This window comes from Metopolophium dirhodum, chromosome 7 (genome assembly GCF_019925205.1).
Source record: "Metopolophium dirhodum isolate CAU chromosome 7, ASM1992520v1, whole genome shotgun sequence".
Classification (NCBI taxonomy): domain Eukaryota; kingdom Metazoa; phylum Arthropoda; class Insecta; order Hemiptera; family Aphididae; genus Metopolophium; species Metopolophium dirhodum.
In genome coordinates, this window is record NC_083566.1 from 34,560,779 (window position 1) to 34,586,831 (window position 26,053).

The window sequence follows — 26,053 nt, forward strand, 5'->3', positions numbered from 1 at the left end:
CCTCCAGTCCGTCGACATACGAGCACATCACGTATTGATATATATATATATATACACACTGTATAATACTGCGCCGTCGCACAATAGGTGTGACACAAAGAAATGTGCCAATCACTCGACTCTATTGGTCTCTGCGCCGCAATTTCGATCGTCACACGGACGCACTCGAACCAAGAATACCGCCCGCACGGCCACCTCGTGTGTAGCGCGGTCGATAATGTGGAGTGGCTCTCGGCCGGTCACCGATACCCTATAATAACAAATCGTTACGTCTTAAAACATATTATAATATACCGTTTGGGTTAGGTTATAGGTGTTCGCTGCGTGCAGACGACAGATAATAATAATAATAATAATAATATTAATACAATATTCCTATTATGATTGCGCGCCGTACTACCTGCGAGTAAATCAAACGACAGTCAGCTCTTTTTGTGTGTGTGTGTATGTACAATAATGGTATAACAATATGATTTCCACCTCCCTACCCCCTTCGCCTTTAATTCGTCGCCGTCGCGCGGTAGCCGTGTCCGATCGTCTCGCATTCTTCTACACATTGAGTTTCGATTTTTCTGAAAATCATCAATCCGTCGTGTATACGTATATAGTATTTTGTTCGTATCATCGTCGTCTCACTATTATGTACACTTAATACGTATTATTTGTTTCTTTTAAACAATTTTTTCTCGATTTTGAGTCAAAAAGGTCGTCCGATGAGGACGGTATTATTAATCGACCCAAAACCTTGTATGGCTACCACATGCATTATACTACATACCTAATAATAATAATAATAATAATAATAATATTAATAATTATAATACGTTTAGTTGTATTCCATCGAGGGGCCGCGTCAAATTGTATACGAAGTGAAATGACGTCGGATTTATATAATTAAATATTAACGACACACGATTTAATTTGATATCTAACCTAACATAATATATAATATATATTCCGATATTAGTATATTATTTGCTCGTGACATCACATAACGTACTATAGCCATATATATATATATATATATATACATAGTTGTATTATAATAAGATCACACCTTGATTTCCTTGGCCGTTTCCTATGACGTTGTCCCGTTCACAAGGTAAACCGAGTTTTGTTGTACTTAAAAATATTACAAGTGCTATACGCTACCTCCCACCGTAATCGGTTTGATCGTTTGACAAAATAATGATTTGCAGTAAAAAAAAAAAAAAAATTAAACACAGTAATTACTGCATAATAATATGCTGTGTGCTGCAAACCGTCTAATTTCCAGTTACGTTTATATATGGTTTGGGCTTTGGCCAACGTGCATAAACTAATCGTGTTTGTAAAAGTTGTCTCCGTGGGAATTAAATGAGATTTTATTACGGATGGGTTGACATCGCCGATGCAATTATAATATCGCGACAACTGCGTATAGCTGGCACCGAGTGTTTTATTATACACTTAACTTGCTTGTAAAATATTAATAAATTATTCAGTGAATTTACTACCCATCGGAAATGATTATCTAGCGCCATATATTATAAATGCTAATATAATATCTCCAATCGTCTATCGGCCGGTGGCGGTGGCAATCACGTATCTAACAATTTAAAAATTACATATATTATATTATTTTTAACTTGCGCCTGCCGCCTAACGGAGGCTAAGTATTTACGATAAACATAATATACGTTAATCCAAAAGCGATATATGCAGTCGTAGTAGAAAGTAAGAATTCCGTTACATTCTGGAAACGCATTATTCGGATACACATATAGCTAAGTCCTGGACGCGTTAGGGTTACAAATGAAATATTAAAAATAATCAACCGTCATTTTAATATTACATAGGTGGTCTGTTTGGATCGCAGATTTTCCGTCACGTCGAAAGGGTTAAAAAGTATATCCCCCCGGATCGGGGATGGTCGTGGTGGGGGGTGAGGGGATGCGAGGAGAATATGGCAAAAGTCAAAATGGCGTAATTACAGTGTTGATCGAAGGGTTGAGCCACCGTGGCCGGTAGAGCGAGCAGTAGAGATGAAGTGTTCAGCAAACAACGGGTGGCCCTGTATAATATTATATGCATATATATATATATATATATATATATATGGTGCAGCTTATACCTTTATACGCCCGCCACGTCAAGTGGGTCCCGGGAAAATTCAGACCATGAGAAAATATATAATATAATAACGTGCCCCCGCGTTAATGCGCTGCATGGCGTGGAGGGGACCCCGACGATGGCTTTTTATTTCGCCACTCGAAAACGGCTGCAAAAAAAAAAAAAAAAATACATACCAACTCCATGATATATGATGGCATACATCATAAACTATATATACCTACTACCTCTATATTATATTTTGTTTAGTTTGAAAAAAAAAGTCAATTCGTTGATTGCCCGTAATAAAATATACAGTTTAGCTGCACGGCGGCAGAAATGGGCAAAGTATATATTATGAACAATATGATATTGTATTGTGTTAGTTTTGATATTCATTATTCGGTGTTCCAAGTGTTCCAAGTGACGACTTACAATATTATGATAAAGTAGTAAGGTACAATAGTAGGTACCTATATAGCATACATGTGCTCCACTCAAAAACGACTGAATGCATTATGCAGCCGTTTTCACTTTATACGCCTATATATAGATACCCACATAACCTGAGTACCTATATCAATATATTATGCTCTCCTAAAGATAAACCTCCAACCGCTGAACGCCTTTGATTATTATTGTGCATCGTGCAATATATCGGACCGGCGATTGCAGCAAATATTGCGCAGTTATTATTATAAAGCCAATAATGCGATTTTGCCTTAAAAAAAACTACACAGTTCGGCGGATGTCTGGAGCTCAAATTTCGAACCCAATTCATTACAAAATTATATATAGGTATATTATTATCAGCGAACGGCAGTTGGCAAACGACGTTAGAGCTACATTCTCCCGTTTGATATTATCATGCCATCGGACGTTTTAGGTCCACCAGTGCGACGGATGGACCACGGGTATACCATGTACTTATTATATGCGGATATAGATACATATGCGATCGCGTGTACATAAATACAGAGCGTACCCATACGTATATACCTATAATATTATATATAAATGCTTTAAAAGCGTTTTGCAGCCAATTTTCGCAAATCCCCGAATAATCCCTCTCGTGGAAATATAAATTGAAAAACCACACTCGCGCGTACGTGCAGTATACGTATGATGTGTCTATATATATATGACACATCCATATTCCGTGTATATAGTTTTCGCAGGAGCCGCGGGACGAGGGAGGAGCGCATATCCGGAAACCTCTACACATATTATATAGCTGCGTAATATATACTTGCATAAATCATAGCAGCCGAGTCCCCGGGGAACGTACGCGCCGGGGGTCGGCGGCGGTAGAAGAGACATCATTTACTTGACACTGACCTCATATATATAAACGTATTTATACGCGCGCTCTCGTTTCTCCGACGTCGGCTGCTTCTGCTGCTGCTGTTGCTGCTGTCACGGTCGCCCCACGAGGGTAATTTTAATCTGTCAAATATAAAAGAATAGTCGGAGGACAAGGAGATACGCGGGGGGGGGGGGGGAGCAGAACTGCAGAAACGGCGGCGGTTGCAGCGGTGTCGACGAGTCTGCTGTATATACTATATAATATAATATAATATAGTATAATATAATATACGTCGCCCACCCCGGAAATAAACGCGTCTAAACCGAGCAAGCGACGTGTCTCATTCTCGCGAAACACAATAATAATAATAATAATAACAATATATTATAGCTACGATAAAAATGCGTCCCTTTGAACCGCGTATAAAATAGCTGTAGCCGGAGGTGCTGATGAAGCGACTCGTCGTTGCATCTCTCTCCCTCTGCGTGCGTGTGGGACGATTATACTTTTTAGCAGCCGTCGTCACCGTCGTCGAAAGAGGAAGATAGATGGATAGAGAGAGAGAGAGAGAGAGAGAGAGATAAAAAGTGTATATTTGAATTTATTACTTTTGCATAACGCCACAACTATACTAATACAGTAATACCTATATTCCTCTGTCGACGTCGGGGTTAAAGGATGCGCGAGCGAGCAAAGGAGAACGGAATTTAATTTACCGACTCTGTTCCCTCGACTTACGTCTGCGCCGACTTGGTACGTAATAATAATACGCTAATATCTCGTATGTTATATATACAATTTTTATATATATAATAAAAACAATAATAATATATTATACGAAAAATATGATACATCCGCCTCTGTACTGCACACTGTATTATTACTATTTTGCTGTGTTCAATAAATTTCACTTACTGCCACTGTCGTATAACGATATATTTATAGCCGTTTTTCTTATAACTAAAATTCATCGTAAATGTAAATAAATAACATTTGATAGTCAACGAGAGCTCAGTATTAATCTGTTTTGATGTATTTTTGTAATTCAGCTTTGATGACGTCATGTGCTTCAGGATGACATCTATTATAAAAGAGCTGCAGCCTGCAGGTATATCTGATATTTCGATCTTTTTCGTTTCAATTTCTCGTATACGATTTTTATAATAGCAGTAAACGTGTTTTTCGTATGTCTTATCTGAACGTTCGTATAAATTACACGAATATCATACGTATATATCTATACATAAATATAGTTATACTACATTATATTATATCGACGAAAACTGGCTTTATAACTTCATCCTAGTCTCTTCTCACCCTGAGGGCGGCGCGCCAACACTCCACGTCTGCCACAGACTCCCCTGCCCAGAGCTTTCGCGTATTTTCTTTAGACTGTCATTACCAACCCTTTGTACATAATATTTCCGTCTTATATCAGCTATATATAGCTCCACATATTTAATCAGAAAATGCCATAATATACAAATAATACGCCACACACAAACTTTTATGAGCGTATATTATGTTTTTGTTGTTACTTGAAAAACCATCTTGTAAGCCCATGCAAAATCGAAATTATTTTCCACCACTCTACGCGATGAAATATATGTATATAAATGTATATTAACGGTGATATAGAAGTTTAATATTGTTAATTATACCGTCACTTTAAAATCACGCAAACCGATGGTTCCATATAGAAGTTTTAGTGATCAAAATTTTACAAGACCGGCACTAAACCATAGGACATTATTCAAACAGTGCGCTAATAAGATTGTCACTATTCTTTTTACTCGGCACATAAGTAATAATATTATATACTATAAACTATAGTTATATATAGGTTGGTGAACGCAAAAAACATGTAGATAATATAATGGCATCGGTCATCTATGGAATGTTCCCTATTCAGCTGTATTCGATGAGACGTTTATAATATATTACGTATAAAGAATTATTGAAAATAAATTATTATTTCTATAAATTATCTAAGCCACGAGTATATGTAATTTAAAACAAACATCTTAAGTATGTAAGTCGTCGGAGTCATCGTCGACGGCCCGTTTGCTTTAGGTATATTATATTATTAAACATACTTAGGTACACACTATTGTTTGCGCGCCTTCCGCGGGACGACCGTTGTGTCTCGGCCTCCCGAGTGCGTTTATACTTTTATAGCGTGTGTGTGTGTGTGTGTGTGTGTGTGTGTGTGTGTGTGTGTGTGTGTGTGTGACAGGTGATACTCGTGATATCGAATTATTGTTATTTAACGATGATGATTTTCGAAAACGAAAAATCGTATTGAACAGTTACGGCGACGGAACGGTTCCCTATATATTATGTGAAGGTGGATAGATAGTTACACACGAAAAAAAGGGGCACAATAGATTCCCCACACACATACCAAATGACAATGACCCATCATCTTAGTCTCGGTCTGTTATTACGACATTAAGGGCCGGTATAAGAGGGCCGTTTCGTCATTATTATTATTATTTTTCACACCTATTCCAAAACCGATCCACCGTGTACACATGTGTGTATGTGCTACAATGACTTCGGGAGACTTCATTAAACGACAGATTGACGTTTGGAACAATAAAGGGCGAATCGGATAGAAAGAAAATAATATAATAATAATGATAATACGCTAGTGAAGAAACTCAGTTTGTTTTTCGATTCTTTTGTTGTCGCGGTGGTGGTATAGCTAGGATGTTATACGCGTAGATATTATGTATAAAAAAAACGAATCACCGCGTCTAATACGCTCGTTCTCACGGTGTGTGAGCGTGTGTGCCGAACTTATAACATAATTCATATTATAATCGTGCATATGTGTGTGTTGTTTTTACTATGACAAAAAAAAAATTTATTGATTTACTTTTCCGCAGGCCATCAGATGTACGGTACCGGGATGCGTGTGCGATTGTTTTACGCCCGGCAAACTTCACATACGATTCTGCGACGCATGTGGACACGGATGGGTCCCACACGGTAAGTGAACCAATTTAGGTTTTTTTTTTTTTTTGAAATCTCATTATAATATAAGTTGCTTCTATACAACACTATACTCCTACGACCTCCTCTCTCAAACACCGTGTCGTACAAATTGCCATAGCGGACTGGGGTCAAACCGATAATGGTCGTTATGAACTTATATTAACGTATATATATATATATATATACGCGGACACGTTTTCCTCCAACATATCACACGGCTCTTTTCGTGGGTCTAAGACCCTTTTTTATTATTATTATTTGTTAGGGTTACGGAAGTCTCCGCGGGGCTCGTAATATATTTCCGGACACCCTTTGCGCTCGTTGTTCTCTTCTTTCTATTTTTCCTTTTTATTTTTGCTTTTTTTTTTTTTGCTTTACGGCTAAAGCCGTGTACGCTTCTGTTTAATAAAACATGCAGTTTATACGGTGGGTAGCGGGGGCAGGGCTTGTTCCCCGGAGACGGTGCGAAAATCGATTTGGCCAAAGTCGACCCGCCAGCCCCCGGAGTTTTACTCTCGGCATAATCATTTACGGCCTATATACCGGTATAAACGAGCGGCGTGGCAGATAAATAGTGAGGAAGAATGAGAGTGACCCGAATCCGGAATCAATTGTTGTTGTTTTTTTTTTTCGCGGGGGTTTTACTTACATACTATATATGCAAAATATACGACGTTTCCGCCTTGTTTTATATGCGTATTATGTATATCATGTACTACGCGCTTTTGCTCTGCGGTGGCGTGTCAAAGATACGACGGCGGCGACGGCGACGGTCGAGAGAAATGGCTCAAGGGTGCGCACGCAATTAACCAAATGGAAAACCGTATACGAACGTTCGATTCCCCACAGTGCGATATTATCTATCACTATCGGACGGTCCGGTCGTACCGGTATGGAAATGAGCACGCCGTCGGTGGGTCCGCGGCGTGGTCCCGTCGTTAGCATAACGTTTTTCGGGTCCGCATAAAAACCGCATAAATATTACTTTTTATTTTGCGCTCCAACGTTTACCGACCCGCCGTCGCGAGGCTGTGCCGTGCTGTAGACCCTCGCGTGAGGTTACGTCCAAACGACCGAATGCTGCAAAAGACGAAAACAGACAATAGAGCGCAACAGTGCAGGGAAATATATATATATATACGAATATACATACATGTGAGTTGTACCTGCAGTATTCGCTGCGTGTGATGTATAAATGTGCGCGTAAAATGTACATATTATACGACTATATATATATATACATATATTTGAGCGCGTAATAAATAAATCGCCAACCGAAAGGTTGTATATACACTGCAGCGTTGGAGTTATACGCATTGTACGTAACGTATAGGTATATTATATATATGAGTACAGCCGTAGGTATAGGTTTTTCCGTGCCAATTGAATACGTAACACGGCTGCAAACAAATGTCGGTCGACTCGGGCGCAGTATGGCACACGCGCATATTATACGAAGTATACGATGTTGGGTCGTACATGTGTATATTATGTATATATATATATAGTCAAACGACGGGCCCGCGCGATCGGCAGAGATTGATTACGCGCGATCGGCCCCACAATTACGTGTTTATATTATGTATAATATATTATTATATTATTGTAAAGGGGACATCCGCCACCGCCGAGGGAATGACATTTTGAAAATTTAATACGGTGCCTATCCGTCAAGTCGAAATAGGATTGACAATATAATATAGTTTCGACGGATTAAAAACGCGTTTACGGTATACGCGCCCCGCGTGTTCCGCGGGATGTATATATATATATATATATTATTCAGACACGGCTGTCGGCCGTTATATTATATTAAATGATATCATACATAATATAAATACTGTATAACGGGACATAATAAGCTTCTTGAGAAATTTCAACAGATTTACCGTGGGTCAGACGATGGTGTTATTTTTTTCCGAAACGCCAATTTCGCACAGTCCAATTATCCACCGTTGCGCCGTGCATCCAGAGGTACCTTTGTATATATAATATTATATTGGTTAATTTAGTACAGGTACTAAGAACGGTTTGCTCTCGCTGCGTATACTTGTTGTATATACTACCTACCTATACGTAATATAATAACATAGGCTTGTCACGTGCGGGGAAGACTTTCCGCTGATGTAGGTGTGTCCGACTCCCGTACACTGCATATACGATGGGTAATATAGGTACCTCCTATTTTAAATTATTCTCTCCGCTCTTGGAGTTTCGCGCATTGTATTCGCGGCGGTGAGGTTGACCGACCCGGTGTCGCCGCTTGACCATGACGACGACGAATCTCGTCTGAACAAAAGAAATCGGCCACACGCGTACCATGGCGCTGTATAATTATTACATTATTGTTGTATCTACGACCGCGGTCTCGGCTATGAGAAAATCGCTTCATATTTCGTTTTTTTTCCCTCCGTTAATTAAAACTCCCGCCCACCCGTGTAAAAAAAAAAAAAAAAAATGTGAAAAAACTCGCGGCTGACCGCAGCTAGTCTCCGCCAAGTCCGACGACGACGACGAATTATTAATTAAACCGTGAAAATAGTTTATATATTCCATAAGATATATACATGTTAATATTATTATATATGTATATATACGCGCAGCCAATTAAATCATGTATTACATTATATTTACAGCGTGACGACAGTAATAATAATAATAATAATAATAATAATATAATGATCTACCAGAGTACGTCGAGAAAGCCGAGGCAGCAGCACCGACGGGTACCTCATAAACGTATATGTAAAATACGCCATCAAAATCTCCATTTCGTTTACCAGGACCCGACGACCGAAATGCGCATAAACGCGTATAATTATATTTCGCGCTCACAGCCCCTGCAGAAGTGTATTACACACTACAGCACGTTCGAATGACAAAGTGATTTCCACGCCCTTCGATTTATATTTTAAATACGACGTCGGTGGCGTATTATAAACCATATATATATATATATACACACACACACACACACAGCACGCACAACTACGCACCTCATCGTAATCGTATACATATATATATATATATACAGCCTGGCCCTGTCGATGACGTACCTCTAGCAGCCCCGTGATTAATGGTGGGTTACCCCCTTCCATGTATATAACATATATAACCCCTTCGATTTCTCTCTCGCTCTCAGTCCGTCTGCCTCTCCCCGTATCCTCCCCTCTACCTTTCTCTGCCAAATGCCGATTCTGTCGATTAATTATACACGTTCCTAACTGGACGCACACAACCATAATGTATTACGAAAAGCCGCCGCGGTGTACAACAATATACGCGTACAATATATATTATAGCTGCAGCCGCGGCAATGACCCCGCGGAAGAGAAGGGTTTGCAGCGGGCGCGGGGAGTGGTGAGCGAAAAAAGATTCAATTAACGTCCGGCAGGGGTGGCGGAGCTGACGAGACGGTTAGACAGAGAGAGAGAGAGAGAGAGAGAGGGGTAGTAAGAGAGAGAGAGAGAGGTAGTAAGAGAGAGGGAGGTAGTAGGAGAGAGTACGGTGAATCTGTCCAGAAAGAGCGCCGCGTAGAAAATGCCTCGCGTTCGCTTCTGTACGCATCATATTGCACGCGTATGCCTAACCTATACGTTATAACTTGATGATATTATATTATGTATCGCAAAATGATGTCCCATTGCGGCGTTGTGTTCTGCACCTTTTATAAGACGCCGGTATAATATTTTAATGATTCAATTATATTCGCGTCGTCGATGGCATATAATAATATAATATTATACATAATTTTATACACACATATAAGTAGGTAATAATGTATTCATCGTTGTCGTCGTCCCCGTCGTCAAATATTAGCTTTGCCCGTAATAATTCTCGGTAGATGTTGTTATTATTATTACTATTATTATAAGCGACTTGCGATCTCTGCCCTAACCGTCTGTATACATAACAAACACCGGGAGGACGACGCGCGCTCTGTTTGTTTTACGTCAGCGTCTCGTCTCTCGTTGTGTTTACGTTGTAATTGCACGGCTTTTGTTGTTAAACATTTTCCCCGCCACATTGCCCGCCGTCGCCGTACCGACTTTTGCTGTTTGAAACTTTCGAGTCCTGCTCCGTCCCGCTGCAGATTCACACTACTGCCACCCCCCCCTCCCCCCTCCCCGCCAATGCCAAAGCGAAACGCTATTTCTATAGCGAATTACTGCATTCGCATAAATATATAATATTATTATAACGTAAAGTGCAATATATACGGATTTCCTGTTTTTTTTTTTTTTTGTTTTTTTCTAAAAGCGTGTTTTTTTTTTTATCACCCTCTTTCCGTCGTCTTCCGCGTTTATATTATATATACACCGATACATATCAATAACAATAATTATTACAAAACAGATTCACGCACACACTTTCTAAAATAAACATTACAGCTTCGCGAGATCGCATCGACGCATCCGTTTATAATATATATTTTATCGTTATATTAATATTGCGACGACGACGACAATAGCGACCTTGGTGTTGTGATATTGAGCTACCGCGCAATTATTATAATATTATCGTACGAAAGTCCGACAGTCCGTATTTCATATAATATACATCATCGGTGTCAAAGTTATTGACACACGACGCAGAAATCGATAATCCGCGAGAGCGACTCGAGCGTGGTATGTAATATGGTACCTATATATTATACTATTATATCTATATATATACGTACGTGCACTATATTGCGATTGACGTAAATGTCAATATATATATATGATATATAATATGCACTTTGGCTTTGTTTTAGCCGCGCGCGTTATTTACAACAAAAATCCAATTTATTTTCCTCGAATAGGCACTACCTACGCATACTATATATTGGTATTTGTATACCACACATTATATTCCGACCAGAAACGGTCAGCGCGGCCTCATATGTCTCGGGTGGATTACGAGCAGATCAATTTACGAGTTTCAAAGTGTACTTTAATATGCGTACAAACGTGTATTATTGTTGTATGTGTGTAATATACGTAACGACATGCAATTCGATCGAAAAAAATCCCAATCAGATAAGTGCGGAATAGATGTATGTATATAATATATGATGATTGTAGTTTGTAATAGGCTGTACCTACCTATACAATATTATAATATGATATCGTATTGTATTGTGTTATTATATTATGTTTATGACCGTCTTTTTTATTTGATCGACATCAATAATGTACCCGTCTCACTTTCAAACCCTTAACACGACGAATTCGTCAGTTAAACGTGTGAAATCCCGAATAATCACGAGTGTGTAGTCATATATTATAACGTTGCTATCATTATCTGTCATTTCGATCAAAGTACTGATATTAATTCGAAAGAAATAATATACAGTCAACTCACTTATAGCAATGTGGTGTACCTACCCCAAAGCCGACAATTCAAAATAAATATTAATAATTTATATTTTTCCGTTTTCGAGTAATCAAAGTTCGAGTTATCTCGTATATAAACTATATATAATAAGTGCAGATGATTGATTTCTTGGCACATCGCGTTGGCTTATTACAATATAAGTATTAGTATTAGCCGCTCTCTATATATCTCTCTATCTTACAAACGCATGGCATAGTCAATTTATTGTAATGTCAGCAGATCGCGGTTTAGCTCTGTTAGTTTAAGAATTAGAGTGAATCGACCTTTTATAAAATATAAAGGTGAGATTATTATTTATGCACAAACAATTAACAATTTTAAAATACTCATAACTTGCTTTAAAACCAAAACGTAAAAAAACCTTATGTGGTTCACTAGATATTCTTACTTATACATTTTACAAGAGGTCAATTCACTTTAACTGTTAAACCAACTGAACTAAATGTGATCTGCTGAGAGTACAATTTGCTATGCTAAGCGTTTGTAATACCATGTCGCCGACGGGCCAGAAACTCGGAAACGAAATAGTCGCGGTATCGGGTATAGTATTAGGAAGGAACCTATAATATTATATTACACTTCTTCGATGATCTTCGTCTGTGGGATTTTATCGACCGCAAAACGCGGCTCACCGACGACGGTCTGATTTCCGACACCAAACGTATCATTTTCGGTTGATTGAAAATCGCGTGTATAATAGCCGTATAATAATAATGTATACCCAATATCAAACAATCGCTGGTTATAATAAGGTGTGGTGTGATGGTGGGTATATATATATAGCTATAACTATATAACGACGATCGTTATATTATGCGTTTCGGCCGCAAAATCGTGAACGTCGCAATACATAGTATACGCGTATAATATATATAATACCTATGATATATTATATGAAATCTCGGAAGGTTTTTCAAAAATGAATGTTCACATGCAGCGGTTATAAGTTTCCATTTATATGTATATGCGGTGCGGAGGAAAACGACCGTTGGTCAGCGGTTTACACGACGTGTATCATCATCATCATCGCCGTCGTCTTCGTCTTCGTCGTCGTCGTCTCATCCTCGTCCCATCGTCCTACTCGCGTAGGTCACCGCCGATTTTCCTCCTGGCGATCGCGCGTCTCTTCTCCGGTATTTCGATCACGTACTGCCGCGGGTTTCGTGCGTGTGTGTATACGTATATACCGTGTATGCGTGTAATATATCGGTCGTACACTTTGCGGCGCGGAAAAAACTGGCAATGGTTACGTACATTATATATGTACGACGCGAGGAGCTACCCGACGGAAATAATAATAATAATAATAATAATATGAACACGAGTCCTGCAGACGGTCAAATCTGCATGATTGGGAAAAATAGAAAAGAAGGAGCGAGCAAGGGCCGGGGCCGGACGATCGATGGGTCCTCCGGGAAATGGTTCTTATCTTTTGCCACCGCGCGTATATATAATAATAATAATATATAACACGTCTTCTTCTCTCGCCGTTGCCCTTTTTTCGCATTATATAATATTATACCGTTATACTCGCCATGTGTGTGTGCGTATACGCTCGCTCCCGTTATTATACACGACCCTTATATTCGTATATATACGAGTGTGTGGGCAAAATCCTGTACGTCCATTCGTGTGTGTATATATATATATGTATATAGTGTTAAATGACGTGTCACAACACGCATGTATACAATATTCGCAGCCGCCACGCCGCCGCCGCCTTGGCGATATTGTATATTAATATAATAAACGCCGCCTTCGCCCTCATTCGTCACGGTCCGTCAGAACGGTGTGCGCGACCAAGACGGATCAAAATGAATCAAAAGTGCTCGGAAAGATTACGCTGAGCTGTATAACCTATAATAATATTATGATGTATATTATATTATGTATACTATCGTCCTTATCGGCGTCACATTGTGTGCCACGTGTGTTTGTGATTATGTCTTTTATTTCAACCGAAAACCACCAACAGAGAATGTTTGAGAGAAACTGCATTATTTACGGTTCATCGAACTTCACGATCAATCCGGCGAAAAGTTTTGACAAGCATAATATAAATTAAAAACTTTTCGGCCGGACGAGACAATTTTAGCGTATATCCCATAGGTACCAAGCATCATGTACGCCACGTTATAAACGAATTAAAAAAACTGTGCGAAATTCTACTCCCTAATATGATTGCATATTATATTGTATCTTATAATATACTGATGCGTTATTTAGGTATACAAAAGCCGACGGTGATCTTGCAACTATATGTCTGTATATATTATATATTTACTTTTAATTTTGGTCTATTGTGCAGCGGCAGTGTGCGGGCGAACCGAGATTTCTTTTGAAACATCAAATGCCCTGTTGTTTTGACGATTTAATCGGATCGCTTTGCTTTTCGAGGGGGGAACGCGTGCATATACATATTGCAGTACAATGGGTGGAAAAGAGGTAAACACGCACAAAAGGCCCAACAAAAGGGTTAATCGTCGGAAGAGAGAAAAACGGTTCCTTATGAAATTAGCCCCGGGCGGCGGGATTTCTTTTTTCCTCCGGTTCTTCGCCGTTCCATTCTCGTTGGTTTTTTTTTTTTTCGTTGTTCATTATTAGCAAAGACTTCCGCAATTAAGATTTCAGTATGCCGCCGGAAAATGAATCCATCAAAAATGGAGGAAAAAAAATAACAGAATAAAAAAGCGAGAAGGCACTATGCCATCAATTACGATTATCGAACACGACGCCGCGCGGGAATCTAAAAATACAGAAATTAATTGATTTGGATCATCTCCCAAGTGCGGGTTTATCACAAGTGGGTCCCTGCTGGAGGAAACACAAACCAGACGCACGAGCGCCACCACTCATAAACGACGTGCGTGTATATATTTTTAGAGACAAATTTTGGCCACGCGACCGACGAAACAGACATTCGGAGAACTTCGGGAGTTGGTCTTTTACGAAAAATCCGACGAATCCGGACAAATATCACACGCCGGGCGCACTGCAAGAAACCAGCTTTTATTTTTAAATCAAAAGTTATTTATATTATGTCTAGATGGTCGCCGCGTGCGTTTAGTTTTTCGACGGACACCGCTATATAATATAAAATATACATTTATGTATTATCAATGTGTGCGCGCGCGCGCGCGTACGTATAACGTACAACGTTGACGTCGGATCGATATCGAACCCCGCGGGGCCCGTTCCGGTCATTATCGGATCTACTCGCGCAGTGTATCGTCGTGACAGGTTAGCGTGCAGTGCTCGCTCCTGCGGGACACGTCAAATGTACGTGTGCAGTGGGCTCATATTATGCTATACCGCTATAATGTATATTATCATTAAACAGTCTTTGACGATTGACATTCACCTGCCCGTCTCTTCGAGACCCTTTTTTTTTTTTTTTTTTAAAAGCTTGGCGCACAGTAAATAAAATAAAAAAAAAAAACAATAAAAACTTTTTCTTTAATGTCATTTCTACCGCCGCCGCCGCCGCCGCCTCCACCTCCACCGCCAACGATTATCTTGATCGCACGTCAGTGGTTTTCGTGTGCGCCGAGAGTGCCCTTAATTTAACCCGCGGGCGCAGTGGCTAGCACGTTATTGTGTCACTTACACACACGTACTCACGCAAGCACATACATACATAATATATTATATATAAGGTATACACGTGTTGGCGGCGAATATAATACATATAGCGTACAATTGCACGCGCTCGCGCACACACCCCCCTCGACCGCCGCAGTCGTAATTTCCGAAATAATAATTTGTTGTGGTTTTCGGGACGCGGTCGGAAAAAAAAAACGAGTATGTGTGTTTCATTATGATTTTAATTATAACCGCGTAATTTTGTTCGTCGCTGCCACCGCCCCCTTTTCGGACGAGCGCGGCGTCCATTAACAGATAAAATAATAATTATACAATCCGACGGATCTCGCGCTGTTGTGCTGCAGGTACCTGCTATATAAACGAGTATGTGGATAGGAAAAAAAATATTATTATTATTAATCCGCCGTCCCCTCTACCCCGTGCGGTTTTCCAATTCGAATATAAAACAACAACGACCGTGTAATAAATTGTCGTAATGTAATATTCGTTCGTTCGGTTTTTATTTTATTTTTTATTTTTTTTTTTTTTATACGGATAAACCGGTTTTGTTTTTGTACAATCTGCCTGTACCGTCGCCGTTCCGACTCGCGCGTTTTGAGTTTTAGACATGCTGCACACAACTTTGAAATTTTAATGAAAATGTGAGGAACTTTTGTCGGCGGAGGAATTGTTTTATGTTTACTAATCAGCTACGAAAGGGTGCGTGGAGAACGGCATATAATATGTATAAGCGAGCATAGTGTGCGGTGCTGTGCAGTGTGCAGTCCGGACATAACTCAAAACTTTTCTCCGACGGACGACGATAATAATTAAAGTCTTGAGGGGAATATCGTATACGCGAGACGCGCACTTTTTGCACGTTATATTGTTATTATATATATACGACTCGTCGCGCGCGCCGGAAAACGCCGCCACTGCCGCCCAATTAGACGAGAGATTTTTAATTAACTCGCGCCCGGCAAAGGGAAAAATAATATATTAAAGAATTGTATTTTTCTTTTTTCGTTCTCTCTCTCTCTATATATATTTATATAATATATATATATCTCACTCATTTCGACAGTCGCCATCACTATGATGCGATGCGGAGAAGTGGTGGACGAGGAAAAGGACAAGTGTGTGTGTATTATATAATCGAATCGTCGAGAACGTCTTTGGCCACAGGAGACTGACATTCCTAGCCGCGCGCATTGTTTTATGTGTCAGCACCGCCCCCCTCATTATGGCCCCGCGTACCCTTTTACTCCGTTCCACTTTGCCCGCGAGCGGACGCGCGCGCGCTCGTATATGCCACTTAATAACGACGACACACACGCGTGAGGTAGGACGACGTCTGTCGGTCGGCCGGCCGTTCGGTCTTTTCGACACACCGCGCATACGGACTAAGACGACCAAGACGACGACGGAGAAGAAGAAGAATAAAATATATAATATAATATAATAAAATACGACGACGGATGACCCGGGGCGGACGCCATCACCACAGCCGAAAATGTGTTTATAACACATGCATGTATAGTTCTTGTTCTTGCGTCGGTTGGATACGCCGCGCAGCTCATTCATATAAGAAAAAAATCAATTGGATTTCGATGACGATAATTTAGTTATAATATAATATACGCCCTCTCTCGTATATTATAATAATATTATATGCGTATACAAAATCATGGCTGAAATCGTTGCAATACGCTGTCGTATGTCTATATTAGATGTGCACACAATTATATTTTTATGGCGAATTCACGTTTCCCGGCACGTGTTTTCCGTCCACGCGCGTCTGTCGGGGTGAAAACCGCCAGCAGTCTACCGCGGGGACGATTGCGTCGCAAACCTAAAATTACGTTATGTGTTATGTTTGGCGAGAGAGACGCAAAACAAAACAGAAAACGGTCGAGATACGATAATAAAATAAGTCGTACAAGTCCGTTTTCGAGCCACAGTACATTTTTTTTCGTTCTTTTTTTCCGACCGGACACGTACGCGCGAGATTGATTAATACACGGACGCGCTCGCGCTCGCGTTCTATGAAATCGTTTTAACGGTCACTGTGCGGTTAAGAGCGGAGCGTAGACGAGAAAAAAATGAAGGAAAAAAAAACGAGTACGATATAATTTACGAGGAAGCGATGCATCATTAACTCTATGATAGCAGTGGAGACGGCAGCGACCCGTCGAAGCAGGGAACGACGTCGGAGACCCCATCGTCGTCGTCGTCGTTGTCGTCGTCGTCGTCGTCGGGCGTCGACTATAATACAGAACCCAACATAAAAGCGACTAGGAAATACGAAAAACTACAATCGAAATACGACCACACTATTCACAGTATAATAACTATAATAATATTGTATAGACGACGAGGAGATTCTTTTTCGAGTAAAAAAAAAATCGTGTACAATGGTGCCACTAGTGTTTTCGTTTGATAATATTATATAATATTATATAAATGAATAGGTCAAAATGTTAATTAAGAACGTTACTATGTATTATATTATTATTATTATTATTATACATGTGCGATGTCCGAACGGAAGGTTTGTGTGTACGACTTTTGGGAGGTTTATATTTTCCGTGACGTTTATTACACGCGCATATAAGTAGTCCATTATGTCCGAAATGATAAATCGATGTTTTCTTTTGAATCAGTGCGGCGGCGGCGGTAGTGCGTCGCCGTCGCGTTCATCGTCGTCGTCGCCGCCGTCGTCATCGTCGTCGTTGTTATCAACGCTACCGCTGCCGCCGCCAAAGAAGATAATGTACGCTCTCTGCAAGCTCTCTCTCTCTCTCGCTCTCTCGCTCTCTCTCTCTCTCTCTCTCTCTCTCTCTCTCTCTCTCTCTCTCTCTCTCTCTCTCTCTCTCTCTCTCTCATCCGCGTTCTAATTAAAAAATAAAAACTGTTGTTGCGCAACCGCGCGTGTGTCGCTCTACATCACTTCACTATCTCTGCACGTCTGTCCGTTTATAATATTGAAATATATTACGAACATTATATTATTGTAATACTAACATTTTCAAACTAACCTACTCGCGTTTTCACAGAAATATTATTTATTTTGATATTTATCGTTCTCATCAAACACAGACGGCCAATCGCCGCGTTCGTACCTTGGATTGAAAAAAAAAAATGTTCTCCTTACTCGTCAAAGGTTATCCGCAGGCCGATACCACGTCGACGATGAATGATGATTAGAATTATTATTACTATATCACCATATCCGTTTAATGTGCACTTTTTTTTTGTTTTCCGAAAATAACACATATCATACGCTCAGGCGTTAAGTCTTATCTACCGCGTTCTATGTCGTGTTCGATGATGATATCATTATAATATTATATTGTGTTTATCAGTATGTGCTGTCATAAACAACTTCAATGTCGACCCGTACTCGATTTTTCTCCGATATGATGATAATAATAATATAATATGTATTATAATAACGTATTTTTATTTTTCACGTTTAATTGGCGGTTGACCTCTCTGCGTAGTCTCGACACGCACTCTCCGACTGCTGTGTTTTTTGTGTCGAAAAAAAAAAAACCGTATAGATATTATACATTATTTAATATACGACGTAATGATATTTCGACCTCATTAGTGACAGGAAGCTTTATTGTCGGTGTATAGTAGCGCGGACGGCGGTGGCAGTGGTGTGAAAAAGCCAATAATCGCGCCCAATGTGTGCGATAACGACCAAAAAATACTACGACCTTATATTGCAGGCACATGCGAGTATTATCTCTCGGTGCACGTGGTTTTTCTATAACGCGCATATTATTATATTGGAAAACAGTCGTATGTCTCAATACGTAGGTTATACACGACGAAACTTTCGTATAGAATATTTATTTTAATTGTATACGATACAATAGTAATATAAATATAGCCGGTTCGCGTATAGAGGAGAACATATAAATCATATACAAACATTAGGTGTACACATATACGTGTAGGCAAGTCTTCCATAATATTATATACCTACAACTCTGGGTCGGATTTGGTCAGCTCGTCACATTATTGCTCTCGTGTGCACGTGGGAGGTATTCGTTTGCGATGCGTGGAATAATAATTATTATATTATAGGAAATCGAGAGGGCATGTTTCCGGGGCATTCTTCTCCGGCGACGATCGTATAGAAGTTACGCGATTTTTTGGCGCGTTTTGTGGGGTCCCGATATGTACACTTGACGGTGCGGCGCGCACGAGGACAATAGGACCTTATTTTCGTCCCGAGTTATGATTTCGTATTCTTAATCGATATTTGTGTATGATGCAACGGTTGGTATTGGGTACCGCCTATATATAATATTATATATATATATATATGTATAGAGGGTACCCTATTCATCGTTTTTCTCTTTTTCATTTTTTTATCGATTGCGTCTTTCAATTCGTTGTCGTCGTAGTCGTCCTTTTTACAAATACAAGTGTGTCTATATATATATATATATATTATATATTCTAGAAAAGGATCAGCGTGTGTAATTATAACATCGGTGCGCAACAAAGAAAACCACCCTGATGATATATCGCGGCGGCGGACAGGTATAATAGTATTATTATACGAGTTGTAGCAGTATTAGTCGTATATACAGTATTATAAAGTAGTAGTGCACAGGAGGTAAGGAGGCAACCCACCGCCAGGTCGACTCTTGTCGGGACCGCATTTGTGTTGTCCGCGGTCGGGTCAATGCAGGCGTGTTCATAACCGCGGAAAATGCGAAATTGCGACGGCCACCAGACCCGAGTATATATATATTATTATGCTATATACGATTTAATTAATTATTTTTACCCTCGTCCGTTGTCAATCTCCAATAGGCCGTGTACACGCGGGCTTATGGTGACTGAACACGCCGCACACGCATCGACGTTATTGTATATATCATAATATATATTTATTGGAATTATTATTTCAAACAAAAACCCTATTATATATTATTATATACGTCGTCGTTGCGGGTTGTTCTGACCCGCACACACACACACACGCACACACACACACACATGTTTTGTGTATAGTTCAGGGCATGTAATGTAGAAGAAACGTTTTATAGCATTGCTGAGCGAATAAAAGTTGAAACTCGTTATCCACCGCCTCGCGTATATAAACACGATTATGACATCGGACGCTGTTTAATTTATTATTATTATTATTATTATACTGCACACGTGCGGCAAACGACGACGACGACGACAACGGGCGATAGTTATGTTGTTACTGTTCCGGTCGCCCAATGTCGTTCAATCGACGTATCGAGATGGACGCGAATCCGCTCTGTATAACGTTATCATAAGTCGTATACGAACCAATTATTACATATTATTATTGTTATTATTGCGATGGGCGGAACGAGTGAATATTATTATGATGCGAAGAAGTGAAAAAAAAAGATTTCGCAACGTACCTAATCCGTGCGACCGGCGGATAACGACAACGACGAGTTTTTTTCGAGTGAACGGTATACGACGAGCCGCCGCCTCGCCCCCGCGCATAATAATAATAATAATATTATTACAATCATAATAATATTATAGTCGATTATAATAGTCGTCGACGATGTATATACGGTGCTTTTTCTCATGAATAATAATTTGACATGCCGTCGTCTGTCACGCATGCTCGGCCGCCGCACAGGTATACACAACTATAATAATACGCGTGTGTGTGTGCGCGCGCCTTTTTTTTTCCATCATCTTCGTCGTCGTCGCCGTCGTCGTGGTCTTGGTCGTGTACACGGTGACAAGGATTTTGACGAGTATCACGACAAAACCCAGTCCAAGGGGACACGAACAATCGCCTCGCCGATCATCGTCGTCGTCGTCGTCGTCGTCGTCGTCGTCGTCGTCACTCGTCGTCGACACCACCGCCGCCGCCGTCACCTCCACGATATAATATTTAATACACACGCTCGCGCTCGCGTATACGCATCATGCCGAATTATTGTTATTATATCGTTGTAACGCGGTATATACGAAATATATTATATACGTACGTACACCACAGCCACGGTGTATTTTTTTATTTTTCGATTTTTTTTTTTTATTTTTTTTCATTCTCTCATTTTCGTGCGGTCTGTGTCGGCACGACCGGTTTCTGTGGGAAACTACTCGGTCATATCAGTCACGTTGCCGCCGTTGCACGATGACGTTATAATATAACATATACGTGTAAATACGCGTGCATATCATACGTATATTGTTGTATATTGACGACATGATTTTTCTCGAAAGAAAATCGGATTATCCGGCGCGAGCTATAATAAGGACACCGAATTCGCCGCCGCAAGATAAGAGAAACCGATGAAAACACCGCCGCCGCCGCCGCATACACGAGATCGCGTATTATTTGCAAATTATCGCCTGGATTCGTTTGTTTTTACTTATTGAAATAAAATACGTTATAGCAACATGTAGGTGTATTAAAGTGTTATATATAGATTCAATTTCAACGCGTTTCAGCTAATTTACCCCCAATATTATAATAGCTATAATACGCTTGCATAGCACGATAAATGAGTTATTAATAATATATTTAAAGTTTTAATGTTTAACAATAAATCTAAAATCCTATTAGAATAAATACATATTAATTGCATTTCATGTATATTATAACAACCGGTTTACAATAGCAATATCTTATTTGATATATTATGATCATTTTTATTATTTACATTATTGAAAATAGATTTGTAACACAAATACACGAACATTACGATTAACATTCATTGGACCCAAATAAACCAATATTTACCTTTTACCGATACTTATTTAGTACCCATCTATATATTATATTATTATATTCCTATATAAATTATACTGTTACACAAAATTTGTCATTTAATGCAATTTAATGTCATAATATGCCTTATTTTCACGTTTATTTTTGGCTTGCACGAGGCTATATTTACCAGTTTCATTTGAAAACTGTATTGGATATATATGTCACCGGTATAGAACTTAAAGTTTTTTGAAGTTTTATAAATTGACCCTGCGTTTTTAAGACATAATCTTTTTGTAAAGTGTTGTTGAACCGCAAGTGGTCTTAGAGCATTATTTGCATACAACCACCCCATACAAGTTTCGACCACACTGGAAAATTGATTTGTACAGATCGTATTGTGCAGTACATATCATATAAAACCATGTAACTAAGAATTTGTTCAATTTAAACGGTTTAAAAATAATAGAATTAATTAATCTATTGCCTAATCAGATTTATAATATAATACCTGCTGCGCTGCACGGCACGGTCGATACACGAAACGTTATACCTATATATAGGTACTATTAATATTATCCGCCGCAATATGCTTTTGTAAAATATGTATAAATATATTTGCATATTGGGGTACGCACCGAACTGTGCGAATAGTCGCGTATATAATATTATTATTATACGATATTATAATATGATATCGTCGGCCGTCGCGTATGCGCAATATGTTTCCGGACGGTTAGTCGGGTCACCCCCGAACTTTGACGTCGTCGCATATAGTCGTCGCCGACGTTGTTGCGTATTATTATTATTATTATTATTATTACTTTCGCCGAAGAATTCGTTCGAGTCAAAGAAGCTACAAAGGAGCAAAAAAAAAAAAAAACGAAAAAAAAAAAAACACGAAATGAACGAAATAGAGAGACTTTAATTCCGCTTATAACTCGCAGTATTTGTACGTATACGTATAATGTACGCATAAACACAACGAATTAATTATATGTACATAGACGGACAAAGGTCCGGCGCCACGTGTCTCTCATCGGCGGAATGTTAATATTATCGTTGAGGGCGGGTGCCCGCGTTCACAGGTCGTCGATCAAAGGCTCTTCGAAACTTTCTGCATCAGCCACCCCGCGCTTACGGAGTATTTAATTTTTTTGGCCAACATATTAATATATTATTTTATTACGCGAGTAATATGTACACGCAATGTCTATATTGCATTATTCCATTCCGTGACCAAAACTTGCAACTGTTATAATATTGTTATATTTCGTCATTGCAGGCCATACTTGCAGTCATTATTGTGATATTATTTTAATATTTTATTCGTCGTCGCATGCATACACTTCATCATAATAATAATAATATATTACGCGGCTCGAATCCGGCACGGTCATATCGACGTTATAATAATATATTATACTTATAACATTCCGTTGTCCAGCGCGCGGCTGCAGCACACGAACATCGGCCTCGGGCGTTGTCGTTAACCGAGAAATGTGGTCGGGACGAGCTTATAATAATAATAATAATAATAAAACAAACCGGTGTTACGGCGGTGTCACACTTCTACTGCCGGCGAGAGAACAACAGGTGACTGCAGGGTGTATAATAATAATAATAATAATAATAATAATATTATATTATTATAATATGAGAAGAGGTTTGAGGTAGACGGTGCAAATCGATGTCTATGTATGCCGCATCGTTTCGATCATTTATTTCGCATGCGGTCGTGACGACGTGCGCCAAAATTCACGCGGGAAAAGTAAAAGTGAACGATCTGCGCGGTAGGCGTGTAAAAATTGATGACTCTGCGTGTCTACTTTTCGACATAGTATACCTGTACGAATAATTTCATACAAATTACGATATCATTATTCGTCTGTATTTTTATTTTTTTTTCGTATTTACGGTTTTAAAATATCAGAGACGAGCAGAGAAACGCCGTGGTCGTGTCGCGCCTTTAGTCGTGCGGCGGCGGCGGCGGCAACGTTCCGTCGTCAAAAACACCCCGCGGGGCGATTATTATTATTATTATTATTATTATTATTACTGGTATCGTCGTCATTATTGTAAAACGTGTATAATAATAATATACATACGTATAAATGCACCTATATTATATACCTACGTCGTAAGTTTACGACGACGGTTCGTGTAGTAATAATAATAACGTCGCCGACCGTCGTCGTCGTCTTCTTTTCCCTGCAGGACAAACCGGTTTGCGGTCACGAAATCTATTTCTGATCGACGACGGACGCCGCGTGATGATCGACGCCGAAGGGTCTCTGCGCTAGGGGAGAGTGGGGGGATAAAAAAGTCCTCCGCGAACCAGAGGCTTTCGGGCTCGATTTGTCACCGCCGTGTCCGCCGCCGTGCACGGTCATTAGATGACGTTGTAAGTATGTATTATTATTATTATTTTATTGTACACGCCAAGACGGCCGAGTCACACGTAACGTACGTACGTATAGCAATGTAATATATATTTTTTTTTTTAAAACGCGCGACGGTGCGGCGTATGCGCGCATAAAGTATTATAACGCGGTGGACGACGAGGAAAGGAAGAACGATGAAAAAAATATATCAAATATTATTAATGAAGTGTCATTCCCCAAGGTCTCCGCCGTGCGCCCGTGTGTGCGCGTGTTTACCTTACGACGGAGACGCGTATTATATTATGTATACGCAGATAGATAGAGCGAGACACGGTCACGCCGGAGACGCGGCGATGGCGGGCGGGTGGGCATCGCATAGAAGCGCACAGTATTTTCGTCTGTCGTGTGGACTCCAACTACGCATAATACACCCCACCTATATATATATAATATATTATAATATGTTGTATACGCCGCCGAAACAAAAGCGATCTCGGTACACACACACATAAATATAGGTACGTCTATATAATATTACCAACGTGCAGTATATTATATATATTTTTTAATTAAGCGCCCGGCGCCAGCGGACAAATGCCACGGAGACGACGACGACGACTTGTACACCGCGGGTCATATTATCATTGTACCCATATAATATTATGAATTATTATTATTATTATTATCGTTATTATTATGTATATACGTAATAATAATACATCGCAGTCGTCGTGTTTTAACGGCCCCCGAGATCTATTGTTTCGTTATTAATGGCTTCGGTCTCGGGGTTGACAACTCGTTTACTGCCAGCACACACGCTGCACGTAATATTATTATCATGTGCGCGCAGCCACGATTTACGCCTCGACGCGTAAAACGTAATTTTACGCAGTTAAAAGTTAAAAACAAATTGTGTTCAAAGGCGAGTCCGGTGGTCGAGTCGACACATAATATAATATAATATAATATACCTATACACAATACGATCTATACGGTCAACTCGGATCCGTTTATTTACAACGGTACAATAATAAAATCTATTTTCACGTCTTTTTTTTTTTTTTTGCGATATTATTTGTCACACAATAACGCGCGTTAGTGTGCCGACGAAGTCTGGACAAATATATAATAATATAATATTGTTATATAACATTATAATGCGATGGTTGGGGTTTTTTTCCGTCATTGTCGAAATTCCCAAACGTCAGAGCGAAATGTCTTTTTTTTTTTGCGGCCGGCGAGGGAAACGAACTTATCACGAAACAAAACCAGAGGAAAAAAAAAAAAAAAACAGAACGTATATGGAAATAAAGAAAATTGATCGGACGAGCGCAAATTGCAGATTGCGACGGATTATCTCGCGTGATGATCGCCCATGTGTAGATTGTGTGTGCGGCGCACACGTAAAATATATAGACCCAATCCTTAGACATTATATATATATATATACACACGCACCGTGTAATTGGCCGAAGCGAATATTATATACCAACGCGCCGATACGATAAGATTATTAGAATAGAGGACTACTTTTGTCGGTCTACTTGTCTGCCCCCGCCGCCGCCGCCGTCAAAT

At 39.7% G+C, this 26,053-nt stretch overlaps 1 protein-coding gene across 2 annotated transcripts in view; it reads left to right on the plus strand.

Moving 5' to 3' along the window:
- LOC132948110 (zinc finger protein basonuclin-2-like) overlaps positions 1–26,053 on the plus strand; it is an 81,549-nt gene that overhangs the window by 35,059 nt on the left and 20,437 nt on the right. For both annotated transcript variants that reach the window (XM_061018426.1, XM_061018427.1), the window contains exon 4: positions 6,289–6,391. In XM_061018426.1, the coding sequence (XP_060874409.1) occupies positions 6,289–6,391 (103 nt within the window). The remainder of the gene's footprint in view (positions 1–6,288; positions 6,392–26,053) is intronic.